This window comes from Ochlerotatus camptorhynchus, unplaced genomic scaffold (assembly GCF_037179485.1).
Source record: "Ochlerotatus camptorhynchus isolate MF236.1 unplaced genomic scaffold, CSIRO-AGI_Acam_v1.1 ptg000085l, whole genome shotgun sequence".
NCBI lineage: Eukaryota > Metazoa > Arthropoda > Insecta > Diptera > Culicidae > Ochlerotatus > Ochlerotatus camptorhynchus.
The window spans coordinates 4,882,213-4,897,640 of NW_027040575.1; the positions used below are offsets into that span (position 1 = coordinate 4,882,213).

Consider the following 15,428-nt stretch of genomic DNA (forward strand, 5'->3'; position numbering starts at 1 on the left):
ATCAATAAATGGGGTAAACTGAACAAATTTTGTACAAGAATAAATTTTCTAATAATTGGATTTTTCACTGATTTATAAACTTTTACCGAACACCGTTCTGTAGCTCAAAATTTACCGAACGATGAAGGCCTGGATTAGTGTGTATTTCGGGCAACTTTGAAGTTTTTAAATTCGATTCAATGGTGGAATTTTTGCATAAGTATAAGTGTGTGGTAAGTACAATCATACTCTTTTGTCCAGGGGAGTCGAGAAAATTTCCAACCCGAAAAAATCGTAGACCGGACAGAGAATCGAACCCAGCCACCTCTTGCTTTGTAGCTTCGCCTTTACCGACTGAGCTAAGCTACTCCTACATATATGCAACCTAAATATTATCATACATAAAGCAGAACAGGTAATATAGACAAAGAAAAATCAGCGAGATGATTTCATTATCCTAAGCTAGCCCGTTTCTCGATTTTTTTTTTTAAATAGGTTGAGAGAGCGAATCATCTCGATCGGGAACTTTTAAGCTGATTTCGTTCGCGATTTTTGCACAGCTAGTTTTTCAGTGAAAAGATTCGCTGAAGACCAGCGAAAGCACTTTTTTAAATTACTCAGACCTTAATTAAAATTACTTTATGGACTAATCAATCTTCACTCAAAATTTCAAGTCAATTGTAATAAAATTTGAAAAGTTAAAGCTATTTAAGTGTGTGGCATTTTGATTGAATACACTCTTTATAACATCTAATTATTTCAAAAATCCGAATTTTTTTATATCGTTGTGAGTGCATTCCTGTCCACAATTGAAAAAATAAATAAATGAGAACTGCTGCCTTAAATGAATGTTGCCTAACTATCAATCAAAGTTTAAATGCATTTGGCAACTGTTTTGGCATATCAAAGTAGTGTGAATGTAAAATATTTAGTGAATGTCAATCGCTAGGTGAAAAGTAAATCACGCTATACACATTTTTTCAGGTATTTTTCAGTAACGGAACTTTGAGCTTTTGAAAATTATTGTCAATTTAGAGAAAAATAAGCATCCTGTATCGAATAGTTAACACCATATCATTTGTAATGTTTATTTTTTCTATGATTAAGCAATAGATATATGCTCTAAAAAGCATTTTAATTTTCATAAACTAACATATTTTTCATTATGCAGTAAACCTCTCTCTCCCAATTCCTGACTTTTAACGCTTTTTTCACGAGAGTTTTACTCCCAACTGTGTTCTTAAAGTAACTATAAAAGGAGTAGAATTCGTATATTTGTAAACTGATTAAAAATTTCATTGATGTTCATAATATTCCTGCCGATTTTTGATGAAAATCTATGAATATTTAACTCACTCATAGGTAATCTCACTTTTCTAGATTTTGAGACGATTTCAACTCTCATCGGCCGTGTATGCCCAATCAAGTCTAGAAAATGTCCAACCCGAAAATTTTTCTAGACCTGAGTTGTACTCACCACCACCGGTAATACCGTGCTTTAACTGAATAGGCTATCTGGAGCTTATTCCTTAAATGGGTTCTTCAGAGGTATTGAGGGAATTTCATATTCGTAGTTTATATTAAAAATGGAGCGAAATACAAAATTGCATCAATTTTGGAGCACTGGAGCTGATTTTAAAAAGCACGATTACAGTAGCAAAAATCACAATCTAGGGGCGGTACTTGAGTCGATTTTGTTATGCTATGTGTCGAAAAGCGACGTAATTATTTTGTTTTAAATTTCGATTTAATAAACCAGACAATAGTCTATGATAACGGATAACATATAATTAAGCTCATAAAATAAAGCTCGTTTAGACGTTATCTCAAAACCAATCAAATTTTTAAAAGTAAAGTACTCATTTTTTTTTTATTATTCTTCACACATATTGGTTTACCAAATCCGATTTTAATAAAAGTTACAAGACAGTATCGACAAGGCCTAACTTTAGTCTTTGTTTGATTTCATAACTTTATATTAGCCGTAAGTATGCCTTCCCAACAAACATTGGAAGCAGAATAAGAGCTTATTCAGGCAAAAATATGCTTCTTCAGCTAAAAAATAGCTTATTCAGCCTTTAATCAGCACAAATTGTTTGTTGGGTTATTATAGCTAACAAGCTAATTAGCGGATCTATAGGATGTTAGGCTGTTCACATTTTACGCTATTTGTTTGAAATTTACTACAAAGAAATCATAAACCACAATACACATTAACTATGTTTGTCAATTGACATTTTGAACAATTGGCATGAGAAATTTGGTTGATTGTCGTCAAATATTGCAGGCAAGATAGAGATCCGCACACAGCACAGAGAAGTAAACACATAACTGCGTGTTTTTTTTCCACGTCCAAAACGAAAAAGACGCATTAGCCGGTGCTCATAAAAAGTGCAAACAATATTAAGGTGATTCCTTGTTGAGTCCACAAATGGCCGCCACATAGGCTATACATGCACTTCCACTTCGAATTTTAAATTACACAAATCTCGGAAATCAGTGCTCCATTTTATTTTAAATTGCTACTTCATGTATACTGCAGTGCAGCAAACGTGGAGTAACAATTTAAATGTTGCACGTGTCGTAGAAGCTGTCACAGCGAATCACCTTAAAGTTAAAGAACTATCATTCCGAACGTTGGTTTTGATTACATCGAGTTTGGACCTTTTTTGGAACTTTACTTCACGGAGCATTATCTTTGCACACTTCTAGATAAATATTTCAAAAGGTTCTATCTGAGTTGATCAATTCTCTTCATCGACTCTCTCCTTCGTTAATAACTCAGCTGCAAAACCTTTGCCTGTTATATTTGACGTTTTGGACGGTAGATAAGAACCTGCTTTATCAAACTATGTGGTAAAAATAACGCAAAACCTTTTTGCATAGCAGTGGTTATCAAAAGAGAAAGTCGATGGAGAGAATCGATCAAAACAGATAGGACCATTTTAAATGTTCATCGAGACTTGTCTCTCTCTCTCTGATCTCCCACCATAGAAACAAATATATTAGGGGAAATGTATGTAATGTCGGCCTAAATGTCCCTAATTTGGGCCCATATATAAATTCAGCAATCGACTAAATTTTCAATAGCGACCAAAAGTATCCATTAGTACCGTCCTAATGACGCGTTCATCTCGATAAAATTGATAAATAGCAGACTTTTATAATAATAGCGCAAAGCACAACTGGATTTTATAAACCTTTTTTTACAGTTTTTCATTAAAATATTTTGTTGGCGATGAGATGCGAGTGCGAAGAAATTACGACAGTTTTTAGAAAATGTTTATTGCTAAAAATTGAACTTATTGATCGTTATAAATTTTGCCACTTCTATAATCGAAGTGGGATGTTTGAAATGTTTGCACATGTTATTTGAATTATTTCTTTATGCACTAAAGTTACACAAAAATAATTCTGACGACTTCAAGGTTATCCTTCTTAAATTAACATTCAATTTACTCGTCTCCTGATTTTAGACTTCTTGCAGTTGAGTCTCAATGCCCTTTAAAAAAAACTTTACAAATCTGGGCATCTTAAATTTTGAACACAGCTTCGTTATGGCCGCAAACTACATTTTTCTAAAACATTAGATGTCTAGATAATCATCTATCAAACTATTATTTAGGTAAGTTCTCGAGAAGCAATGGATAGGACAGCCATTTAAATCTGCAAAGAATTCCATTTACCTATTTACAAGTCACTTCGGATTGCAAAAAATATTTTTGACATTGCATTGGAGCAGTCACATATTGTAGGTTTAAGTATTATTTAAGCATAGTATTAAGTCTAGCAAGCGGCCACCTTGACACCGTGGGATCGATAACCGAGCCGTCCACAGAAAGTTCAACAAAAGCTATAAAAAACCCTAAAAAGTTTCAACGAATCAACTTTGCAACTACTGCTTCGATCAGATTATGATGAAAACAAAAACCGTGATCATTTTATTAATAAAAAGCCAAGCGTATCATGCAAAGGTTATATGTAAATATTGTGCGCTTCGCTGGAAGCTTCTTATCAAACTCTTACTTGCGGACATGCTTTCTTAATCGATACTATCCACTTACAAAGTATTATTTACTTACGAACTCACCTCACATCCACTTACCCCCCGAAAGAGGGCTGAGTTTATATTTATTCAAAATTTATTTACCTCTTTCTTTTTGTTTATATATTCTCTTTCTTTCCGTTTCATCAACAAAATACTTTATTAAATTAAATGCTTGTTATGCTTCTTTTTCTTATTCTCAAACCATCAACACAAAACAAATAAAACCCGTTCATTTGCCTCCACACACACCGAACCAACCTTTACCAAAACCAAAAAAACACAAAAACAACTAATCGGACCCCCACCACCCGCCCTTCACTCTTCCACACGAAATACACCAATTGCCAAACCATCCGCCAAACCCTCGAAAAAAAAAATCGACCATACCGTTCCAACAAACCAAAAAAAAATCTAGAATGCACCTGTATCCGCTGTGGCTGCCGTTGCCGCTGCTGCCGCTGCTACCATGGGCACCCTGCCGCCGCCACCGCCACCAACTACCGGGGCTGTCAATTCGACGTCCTTGCCAATTAGTCAAACTCCCCTGGAAGCTGGCAAAAAGCGTGCGGCCGATAATGACATGATACAAATGGTACTTGCGTTATACTTTTCCGTTTTGTTTTCATTGTTTCCGTTACTCTCTCTAAAAAAATCCCATTCTCCTCGTGTTTTTATTGTACCTTTTTTTTCAATTTTCGTTAGAATCCCAACCAAACTTGTCTTACCCAAAATTGTTTTGTGATTTTACTTTAACGTTCTAATTCAAAATTTCTAAATTTTTATGTTTCCTACCCTGTTTTGTGTATAACTTTGCAGTAGCTTCGCATGCTTTTGTTTAAGTTTGCTTTTTTGATCAAGAAAAAATCAAGACGGAGAGTTTTGAAAATCAAAAACTCGAATGATACAGAACCAAAGTCACAGAATCAAAGTTGCTAGCATGTATGCCTTATGAGAACGTATCCAACCGCGCCCGATCGTATCATTTTTGCGTCGAAGACTACACGTTTTATATCTCTTTTTGGTTGCGCCGCTATCTATTGTTTTGTACATTTTCTGTTATCTTCACGCGCATCACTACTACTACTACTTTCAAAGCGAACGCTCATCCGTGCCAAACACGCTTATAGGGTAAGGTCAGATACGAGTGCCTGTGTGTATATGAATGAACTTTGAATAGTGTGCGTGAATTCTCTTCTAAAGTGGATGGTGGTTGTAGTTTGTGTGAAAGTGTAACAAACTGTTTTGCGCTTCAACATCATTCGACACTTACCGACGGTTTCTTGATAAATAATTATAAATATCAAATTGTTTTCATCATAATTTACGCGTTTAAATAAACCATCAAAAACAAAATGGAAATAACTAACCTAGGAAGCAGAAGCATCGCTGGAGCAAACATCCTCGCAACTTTAAACCTGATCGATCTGAAAGCAAACCGAAAACAAGACGAGTTGTTAGTGCTAGTGAAATTTTAAAAGTAATCCAAAAATAAATTGTCAGGATTGCTCGAAATCCGGAAGTCATAGTTTTAAGGTTTATCATTTTGTATTTCTCTTTTTATCATTTCCTTTTTCCTTTTGTTTCATTTCTGATTTGTTTGTATAAATATACTAAACATTTTTCGTTTAGCGCCGCTGTCTGTACACCTAACTAATGAGTGTTTTATTTTTCTCGCTTTTTCTTTCTCTCTTCTCGCAACACAACACAACTATAAACAACGAAAAAAAAAACTTCCACACAACAATCCAACAATCCCCGACAAAACCTTCCCACCCTTATTCCTTGATTGTATCTATGTTGCGCTCTTATGATGTCGCTGTGTGTGCATTAAATGCGTGCTGTCAAATGTTTATCAAACACTCGTATCACCATGGGATCAATCCACACACAAACATGTACACATCGTCCCACATACCGCACACATGTCCGTGCTGCTTATCTCCTACTACTACAACTACTCGCGAACCTACAAAATACTACTCCTACTACCACTACTACTGCACATTCGCACCCACCAGATGGACATGAAAACGATGGGATCTTTTTACTATGAAAACTTTGTAAGTAACCATGCATATTTCCTTGTTTTGTTTAGTTCTTTCTTTCCGGAACTTTTTGGTTCATTTGGTTATATTTTGTTTTATTTTGCAAACCCTTGCATCAAACGTGCATTTTCCTTCATTTTCGTTTTGGTAAATCTATTAATGTTTCAATCATTGCATTAGAAGTAGAAGACAGTAATTACCGAACATATTAAGGATTGGTGTCTTGGCTAGAGGCTTGAAATTTATGAAAAACTAATCAATGAGATATTTCAGTAAATAAAAGCCAAACCTCTTTGTGCAAGACGCTGTAGTTTGAATTGCTACTGTATCTCTCCTACTATCTCTCTTTCTCTCTCACTCTCTCTCTCTCTCCTGTACACTCTATCTCTATATCTCTACATCTGTTCCACTACAGTTTCTCTTGAAAGATTCTCCGAATGACATAGACATGTGTTAATTTGTAAATTTGATTACCTACTAGCATAGTTTTGCATCAAATACTGCCAACAGTTCTGGAAATGCATTGTGAATTTGGTAACCAGATTTTCTACATGGTTTTTCTTTTTCTCTTCTTTTCTACTTGCGTGCTACAAACACTTCCGTAAATGCGCTATGTGTGCAAAATGTGTGTATAGGCTTTCCCCGGAATGGTACCATACAAGCGATCCGCCGCTGACAAGTCCGGAATCCCAGTTTACCAACCTGGAGCAACGACCTACCAGCAGCTGATGCAGCTACAGCAGCCATTCGTGCCAGTGTCATGTGAGTACCCAACACCCAGTCCTTCAGCCACATCTGCTACTTATGTTCCACAAACATCCACAGCAACCCTAATTGCTAATACCAGTAGTAGTAATAGTGCTCAGAGCACGATTCTGACCAACAGCAGTTATTATACTAGTAGTGGTAACAGTGTTAATATTAATAACAACAACAACAATAGCAAAGTAAATAACAAAAATTCGCCACTTGTTAAGTCACTCTCACTGCAATCGGTTTCGTCAATCGGCACAGGCCTGAGTCACCTGGCCAACGGACAAATGCACTCAGACAACGATCTTAGTATCAAGTCTGAATCGCTCCTCAGCGATAAGGAAGATCAGACGTCCGGCGAGGCTAACAGCAATGCTCTACTAACCCCACCAGCGACCAGCACGTCTACTTCGCAGTCCCAGGCGCTTGTATCCACTTCATCTACCCAATCGGTCCCGGTCCCAATCACTAGTGCAATGCTACAGTCCTACTCTTCAGCAGCCCATATTAACAGCTATAATGCCGCCGCCGCTGCTAGTATCCAAGCCCAAGCGCAGTCCTACCATGCCGCTCAGGCAGCTGCCGTTGCACAAGCGAATCAAGCCGCTGCGGCTTCTGCACAGTATTCCGCACATTACGCCGACGCAGCCAATTTGGCCAAGGAGGTTGCCCAGAAAAATTACGCTAACGCACTCAAAATGGCTGCCGCTTCAAATGCTCTAACCGGCAAACCACTTACCGCCCTCAGCTATACGGGTGTAACATTGAATAAATCTGGAGTCTTGCCTCAGACGCAGTCTTATGCTGCAGCTGCCGCCGCCGCTGCCAATGCCGCGGCCTCGCCCGCAGCAGCTCCCTCTTATCCACCACCTCGCATTGGTACTCCAGCCATGGCGAATCCGCAACAAACAATGCTTCCGGCCATTACACGACCACCGCCGCCCATATTGTCACAGGCAGCCTTCACACAAATGTTACGTCCACAAGTACAGACCAATTTCCAAAATCCGTACGCTGCCGCTTTTGCCGCTCAGCAGCAGTTTCTAAACCAAAGCCTCATGTACCAATCCTTCCCGGCCGGTGGATACCAATTTGGAAGCCCAATGCACTCTGGTATGCCCACCACTAACCTGACGGCGATACCCCAGGTTCAGCAAATGCCCACTAACGCCACTCCCGGCAGCGCAGTGGTACTTAACCCCTACAAAAAGATGAAAACTTCATAAGCTGGATCGGTGCTCCAGCATCCCCCATTTAGCATACGACACTCAATTTGCCATGCATAGTAAAGCACTCTCCCCCTTTCATACAAATGCAACCCATCTCGCACTAATCGTTGCCATGTTTCAGCGAACAATTCGCAAATATTGTGAACAGCAGAACATTAATTAAAACAATAAGAAATTGAAGATGATAGTGCCTGAAGAAAACACACGGAAAATTGAAAACAAAAACGTTCACCAAGAAAATAAAGATAAAACCTAATAGGAAGAGTAACACCATTTTATCGACAGTAACAAAAACATATTTTTAAAAACGATAGCATCGTTTTATGGAGAATAGTACATAGGATTAACAACACACACACACACACACACACAAAAAACACTTGATAATATTGAGTGATCTTGTCACTACGGTTAAGCAAACTAAGAATAGCATCAGTTTTTTTAGTCATATAAGTTAGTAAAGGTTAAGTGCAATTATTTTTGAATGAAAGATCACACAGGTTCTCAAGTGAACCCTAAAAATTATCTGCGACGTATTTGATTTTTTGTTTTCACTATTCGGTTATATTTTCCATACGGGTAGTTTGGTTTCTGCGAAGGAAAAAAACGGAAAATTTTCTTGTGTATAAGATTGTAAAATCAAAACAATGGAACTGTGATAGCTTCACACACACACACACACAACTGCATGCTGCAAATCAATCGCTTCAGATCGCACGCACATACAAGGGCACGATGCACACAAGAAAATTTTGTTTTGTTTAGTTAAAGTTTTTTTTTTTTCGTTTTGGAAACAATGCGTAGGGAATTTTTAAAGCTGAGCGTTATTATAAAATCAAATTTTGAAAATTGTAGTCATACTAGTGAAACCATTTTAGATGTTTTAAAAACAAACATAGAAGTGCATTTAGTTTTTTTTTTGTTTTTGTAACTTTTTGTTTATCTAGTATCATTAGGGACGTAGGAACAGTAACACTGTTACTGTATTTGTAAATATCTGATAGGAATCGATGAAAACGTTGTTGTGATAAGTTTCCTACTTTAACTAGATTTTGTGTTCCTTGATATCCATTTACTTGCTATTTTTGTAAACAGTTTTACATAGACATAGGTACGGTAGAACGTAAGATTTCAGTAAAACATTAACTATTGAATAACAGACGAATAATAATCAAAAGGTTGTGTGAAACAAAGAGTTGCAGTCGAGTATGTTGCCACAATGAGTAACTGGCAATTTCTCGGTTTTTCAAACAAACATGTTCTAAACCTCCTCGTGGTGGTTCGGTATGCAGCGCATCGACGCGATTTTCTGAACAATGAATATTAACACTATTACCGCTACTATAATAACTGCTAAAGCAGCTACTTAATAAATGGTAAACAAATTACCCACGTGCAACAAGTTTACTTACAACCATATAGTTCAATCATGGAATTAATTTCCCAAAACCGAGCAACGCTATTACTACTACTATTACTACTACTACTGCTACTACAGCTACTACAATTACTATTGCTACTACAACTATTGATACCGAAACAAGTGTAATGAACATGTGTTACCTAAAAAGTGGAAAAGAACATAAATATCGCTAGAGATATGACCGCTTAAGACATGAAATATAAAAGTGACTAAAATAGTTATCTTCTCACCAGTAATTAAAATACCACCCGAATTACACTCTTCTATGCTAAAATATATATATTTGTACTTGTATAATAAGCAAAAAAAAAGATCAAAACAATGTTTCTGCACGTACACTTAACACATACTACGCCTACTTTGTTCTACATTTTGCAATAAAAAAAATTGGTTTTCAACGTAATTTCGACCAGTCGATAGAATTTGAACCTAGTATCCATTGATCAAAGTATTCATTGTAGAGTTGTACCAACTTATAGAGACGATAACTAAAACAATCATTGAAAGTAAAAGCTATTTGCATCGATAATGAACATAACTTAAAACTAAGTATAGTAATGCAGTACTACTACTCCTCCCCCACACGAGTTGTAAATTATTGATAGGTCGAAAGTAAACTGCATGAGAACATAGGGGTTTCTGGAAGAAGGTTGAACCATGCTTAGTCACGTAATCACCCACGAGGAAGAGCCTCTGAACAAATGTAGTTTGGTAGTTGATTGTCGCAAATCATTGAGCATAAACCAACTTGAAGAATTGCAAACATTTAATGCTAAGCGTTAGAATGCTATTACTAATTCATTATACTTAACTCTAGATCGTCCCACACGATGTAAACAATAAAAGTAACAGTAAAAATGCTGAATAAAACATCTAGTGTTTAAGATTTGTTGCATTTTTGTTCAGTTTACATAGTTTTGTTGTGCTACCTTTTGTGAACATTGCCGTATTTTTGTTACTCTATCGGAACACAGTTTCCCTTTTTCGTTGTTATTGTGATTGAAAACGTACATAGCTATATAAATATAATTCAACTTTCCTTTTTGTTTGATCAATGAAATGAATTAATGAAAGTAACTCAATTTAGTTTGAAAGTATTTTTACTGTACCCTCTCAGTTGCGTAGAACATTTCTTTAGTTTTGCCTTACAAACACGCCTGGTATACAATTTGTAGTATGATTGTACGCCTTCAATGCTTTTTATCATCCCTCACGTTGCAATTCCTCACGTCACACCCACTGCTACCGCCGCCACTACCACCACCACCACATTCAACACACAGCAGCACTAACCACCTTATTTATCAAACTCATCGCTAATACTTAAATATTGAAACCATTTTAAGTTCACCCATATTGTCCCAAATAATGCTTAACGCCTTCACGCCCTGCATTTGCAATTATCATTTCCTACACATATGATTTTTTGTTTTTAAATGAACAATCATGGTATTTGTATCCTGCACTTACTATGCTCTTGATAAACAATATACAAAGTCATACTTCCGTGCTTTATAGAATCAACGCATACTAACTCCAATCATTTGCCACCATCATTCTGAGTAACGAGGATCTCGAGTTATGTTGGATGTATTTATCATATATTGGATCCGTTTTTAATAGAGGTCGCTTCAGTTTGACAGACTCTTATTGCTATAACTTATGTTTATATTATCATATATTCTCAACATTCAACATCTGTTTCGCAGAAGGAATGAGCTTTACAAAAAAAAATACACCAAATTTCTAAAAACGAACGGTTGATGGTCAGCAAAAAAGTTAAAACTGCTTTGTTTGTTTTATAAATGGGATATATTTTAATTAGAGATTTGATGTTTATGTATAGAATAATTATCGCTTCCTTTCTCTCATGTGTAAATTAAGGTTCATTTGTAAGCAACAAGTGCATCAAAAAAGGCCGTGAACAGTAGCGTTGTAACCGTTTCCAAGTGTAACTTTAGTTCTTAGCCAGCAGCGTATAATGCTATTTTCCATAAAAAAAAACCCTTTTCCGCCGCACAACACGTGATTGGATAAATACTGACACTAACACAAACCTACACACACACGCGTTCAAAAACTTCTTCTATAAACACGCACACTTCTTTTCGCTGCTAATTCAATGCCCTCTTGTTTATGCTAGTGAAAACCGCTTGATATCTTCTCTATCTTCATACTATAACGATTACTTTACACACACAAAGCTTCTGCTAAACACTGATGCGACCGGCGCCTTTCACAAAACTTTTTGACAAAACAACAGCAGGTGCCATACAACAGGTATTGTGCCATACGCCGTTGCGATTCTCCACACACTTTGCTGTTGCTTCTTCGGATTTTCTTGCCATACTCTAGGGATGGACAGTTTTGTTTTTCAATCAAAAAATGCACAAGGACACAGTTACAAAACAGGAACGAAGCTTTGCTACCGTGTCGATCAAAAGCGATGCATATTATCGCATTTTGACAGCTTATGTATCATTACAGTAAGGTACTTAACGGTCTAAAGAAAGATAAACTAATGTCAATCCTCGAGGAACGTGAAAAATTGAAAAGTACCTCATTAAACAATACTCAAAACGTGAATTCTTAAACCTACGTTCAATAAGATCTAACTAAATATAGCATGAATCCGGTAAATCAAAATTGTTGCCATTGCATTCCCAAGTAACAATATTGGTTCAAACATACTCTTATAGACCATGATCAGATGTTGCAAAAGTTCATTTTCACTGCAGGGATGTCCACTAAAATGCATGGAGGGAAAATGTACCGACATTTTCCCCTCTAACAATGTTATGACATTTACCTACTCTGACTATGATTTGGACTTGGCCAATTCATTAAATTATCCATAAAACTTCAGGATAATTGGTTGCTTGGGATTGATCGAAAGAAAATGAATTAAATGTCAAGTGTTATTTCCATATTTCATTGAGTCACGCGTATATGACATCTATTCTAGATGCAGTAAAGAGTACGGGATTTATGCTGTATACAAAACAGCCAAAATTACAGATGAGATTTGTACATTATTTTTTCTACGTTTATAACTCTAAATGAACTACATACTCATTGAGCAGTTTCACGCCAAATGACGAATCGGAAAATCTTGACCTTCTCCGATTTTTATTTTACAAAATGGCGTCTTTGTAATTTTTCAATAAATTGTGGCACGAAAAGATCACTGTTGATCAAAATGACGTCTGAGATAAAGTTTTAGAGAAAAATAAAGTCTTTCTGGGAAAAATATTAATGGTATTTTTTTAACTTATTTTGTAGGAAAACAATAAAAAAAAAGTGTTACAACTCATATGTGTCAAAAACTATATCTTCAATATTTTTATTTTAAAAACTCATTAAAGATGCAAACTTTTGAAACATTTAAAACCATGGACACAAGAAAATTGCGAGTACGCCTTTTTATTTCTTAACAGGAAAAAAATATTTGGGAAATTTTAAATCGTTATCTGTTCAAAAATTACGTAAAAGAGCTAGTTAACAAGAAGTTCAAATATATGACGAGGAGTTGATGTTCTACGATGTTTGTAATTTTTTAAGTATCCATGGTTAAAGTTTGTATTTTTCATGAGATTAAAAAATAAATGTTGAGTAATATACGGGAAACAGCCCTATTGTTGCGGTATGTTAGCAGCATTAGAGGCCTATTGTTGTGTATGGAGGTCTCCATACACAACAATAGGCTTCTAACGCTGCTAACGTGCCGCAACAATAGGGCTGTTTCCCCTTCTAAAGATATATGAAATATATTAGTTTTTAACACTTTTTTGTTTTGTTTTTGCTCAAAATAACAGGAAAAAATTTACCGTGCATATTTGTACCAGAATTACATAACTTTTCTTAACAACTTTGTCTCAGATGTCATTTCGATCAGAACTGACGTTTTAGTGCTACAATTTATTAGAAAATGTTAAAAACGTCATTTTGAAAAAGAAAAAAAAACTACAAGATAACACATAATTATGCAAAGTTTCATGCAAATCGGAGAAGTTCGAGTCTAATTTTTTTATTTTTTATCCTATTTAGCCTGAAACTGGTCCAAAAAGGCAACAAAATGTATCGAATCTGCCTATTAGCCATAGATCTAAAATAGGAGCATAAAATCACAATACAGTGCCTTCCCATTGTTGGCAACACAATTGCTTTTTATAAATTCCATCGATCACTAAATTCAATTGATGATACTAGAAAAACATTCTCTAGCAAGCAGTGGTGGCTGGTAATGTACTAAAAATTATACAGAACACATTGGTACAAAACTGATTAAGGCGTGTTGCCGGAAACGGGAAGGCTCTGTAGTACCGATAAATCAATATGTTATTGACGCGAGATTTACAAGATCCAATTAGATACCCCTTGAAGAGAGAGAAAAAAAGTAAACGTGTAATAACAACAAGGAAATGCTCCCTAGATCATAGAGACTTGTCCCCAAAGACAACATATCAAAAAGACGGGCAGCTGTGCAACAATCCAAGAGACAAGTATACAGTAAAATGAACAAATACGGAAACCTCCCTCTTGAGGTTAGAACATTGGCATCAAATTTGTTCTAAACTTAAAACTTTGTGTAATAAATGGCGAAGATATGTCTGAATTTTGACATTTACATAGGAAACCTTAAGAGTTGCCATCTTTCTCGATGTCTTGTCTTCCCATGATTTTTTTTTTTTATGAAGAAAATCAGCAAAAAAAAAGCTAAATCCGTAAGCTTCTTTTAAAATCATCTTGAAGAAAGCTTCTTTAAGAGAATTGCCTCAGTTGCTTGATTTAAGAGCTATTTTCGAAAGCTTTCTTTAGAAGCTATATAGAGCTCTGTGTAAACTATGGTTATCGACTAACATAGCATTTTTCTAGATCTAAGGAGCGTTTCCGCATATTCATTGTGCATAGAATACCTGCGCTAAGTTAACAAGTCCTCTATAAGCTTCATACCATTCTTAAACACATCAAACATAGAGTAGGGATCGTTATCGTTACTACACGTATGCACGGCAAACACAACGAAAATAAACTACATTATCAAAATTTCACACGCACTGTTTTGTTGCCCAGTTCTCAAGAATCCATAGACAGACTACACAGCCAAATATAAGGCCGCGGAAAGAACTTATATTTACCTTTACCTTAACTACATACCAACAGACGTAACTCTTCGCTCTAGGGTATCGCACACGTATTTAAAGTTCAATTAAAAAAATATTAGTTTCGCGATTTTATGCAACATTGATTGTGACTTGGTGACCGCAGATGGCTCGCAATATGTCGTTACATACGAAAAGTTATTCAGTGAGGTCTGGTTGCCTGTACACACTTAGTTCAGTTTGTCAGAACTCGCTAATTTTGGGACTGACGAGCAGCTCGGAAATAAGTTTTTCTGAAATCTCAGCAAACATGGTTGCTTAATCTAATCAAATTGACGACAAACTATGCTAAGTGTATTCTTTTACTTACGAGAAAGAAGTAATACATAATGTGAAATAAGTACAAATGTGAATCAAATTTCGAGACTTTTACATAAGCGGAGATATTTGCCATTGAGCTCATCGCGTCGAATCAGGAGAAGGTAGTTGGGTTGAATGAACGAATTGAATAATATGAGTTCCATTGAGCTGCAGATATAACTAGCGCTAGCATTATGGTCATGATAATGTGAGCAGATAGTATAGATAAGAGTTAGTAAGGAAACTGCACTGTGGAATATTTCATTTGAAAATAAATTGAAACAGTTTGTTTAAATTTTTTGAACATTTCGAAATAAATGTGGTCGTTTATAATAATTGTATTGTTTACAAATAATAAAACAGAGAGAACGGTTCGATCAAATTAGCCAAAATCACCATAATACTTTTCTAACAAATGTATAATTAAGCCACAATTAACAGTAAAGATATACTATCGGAGACATAAAATGACATCATCTTCAGTGCCTA

General features: G+C 35.9%; 2 protein-coding genes across 24 annotated transcripts in view; both read left to right on the forward strand.

Annotated features, from left to right (window-relative positions):
• The window catches only part of LOC135698378 (protein muscleblind-like), an 847,806-nt gene that overhangs the window by 807,476 nt on the left and 24,902 nt on the right, over nucleotides 1–15,428 (forward strand). For 14 of the 23 annotated variants that reach the window (XR_010517479.1, XR_010517480.1, XR_010517483.1 and 11 more), the window contains 3 exons: nucleotides 4,443–4,619; nucleotides 6,046–6,087; nucleotides 6,708–6,834. Coding sequence is in view for 18 of the 23 variants with exons in the window: in XM_065218320.1 (XP_065074392.1) it covers nucleotides 4,443–4,619; nucleotides 6,046–6,087; nucleotides 6,708–6,834 (346 nt within the window). In the remaining 5 variants the exon portion in view is untranslated. The remainder of the gene's footprint in view (nucleotides 1–4,442; nucleotides 4,620–6,045; nucleotides 6,088–6,707; nucleotides 6,835–15,428) is intronic. The other 9 variants (XR_010517482.1, XM_065218324.1, XM_065218329.1 and 6 more) reach the window with 3 other exon arrangements.
• On the forward strand, nucleotides 6,843–8,418 carry LOC135698392 (uncharacterized). The gene has a single exon (XM_065218361.1). The coding sequence runs from the start codon at nucleotides 7,113–7,115 to the stop codon at nucleotides 8,049–8,051; it is 939 nt and encodes a 312-aa protein (XP_065074433.1). The 5' UTR covers nucleotides 6,843–7,112; the 3' UTR covers nucleotides 8,052–8,418.

Bases quoted from the DNA above. Each gene is read 5' to 3' on its own strand.
- LOC135698392 (XM_065218361.1), top strand. From the start codon at position 7,113: ATGCACTCAGACAACGATCTTAGTATCAAGTCTGAATCGCTCCTCAGC.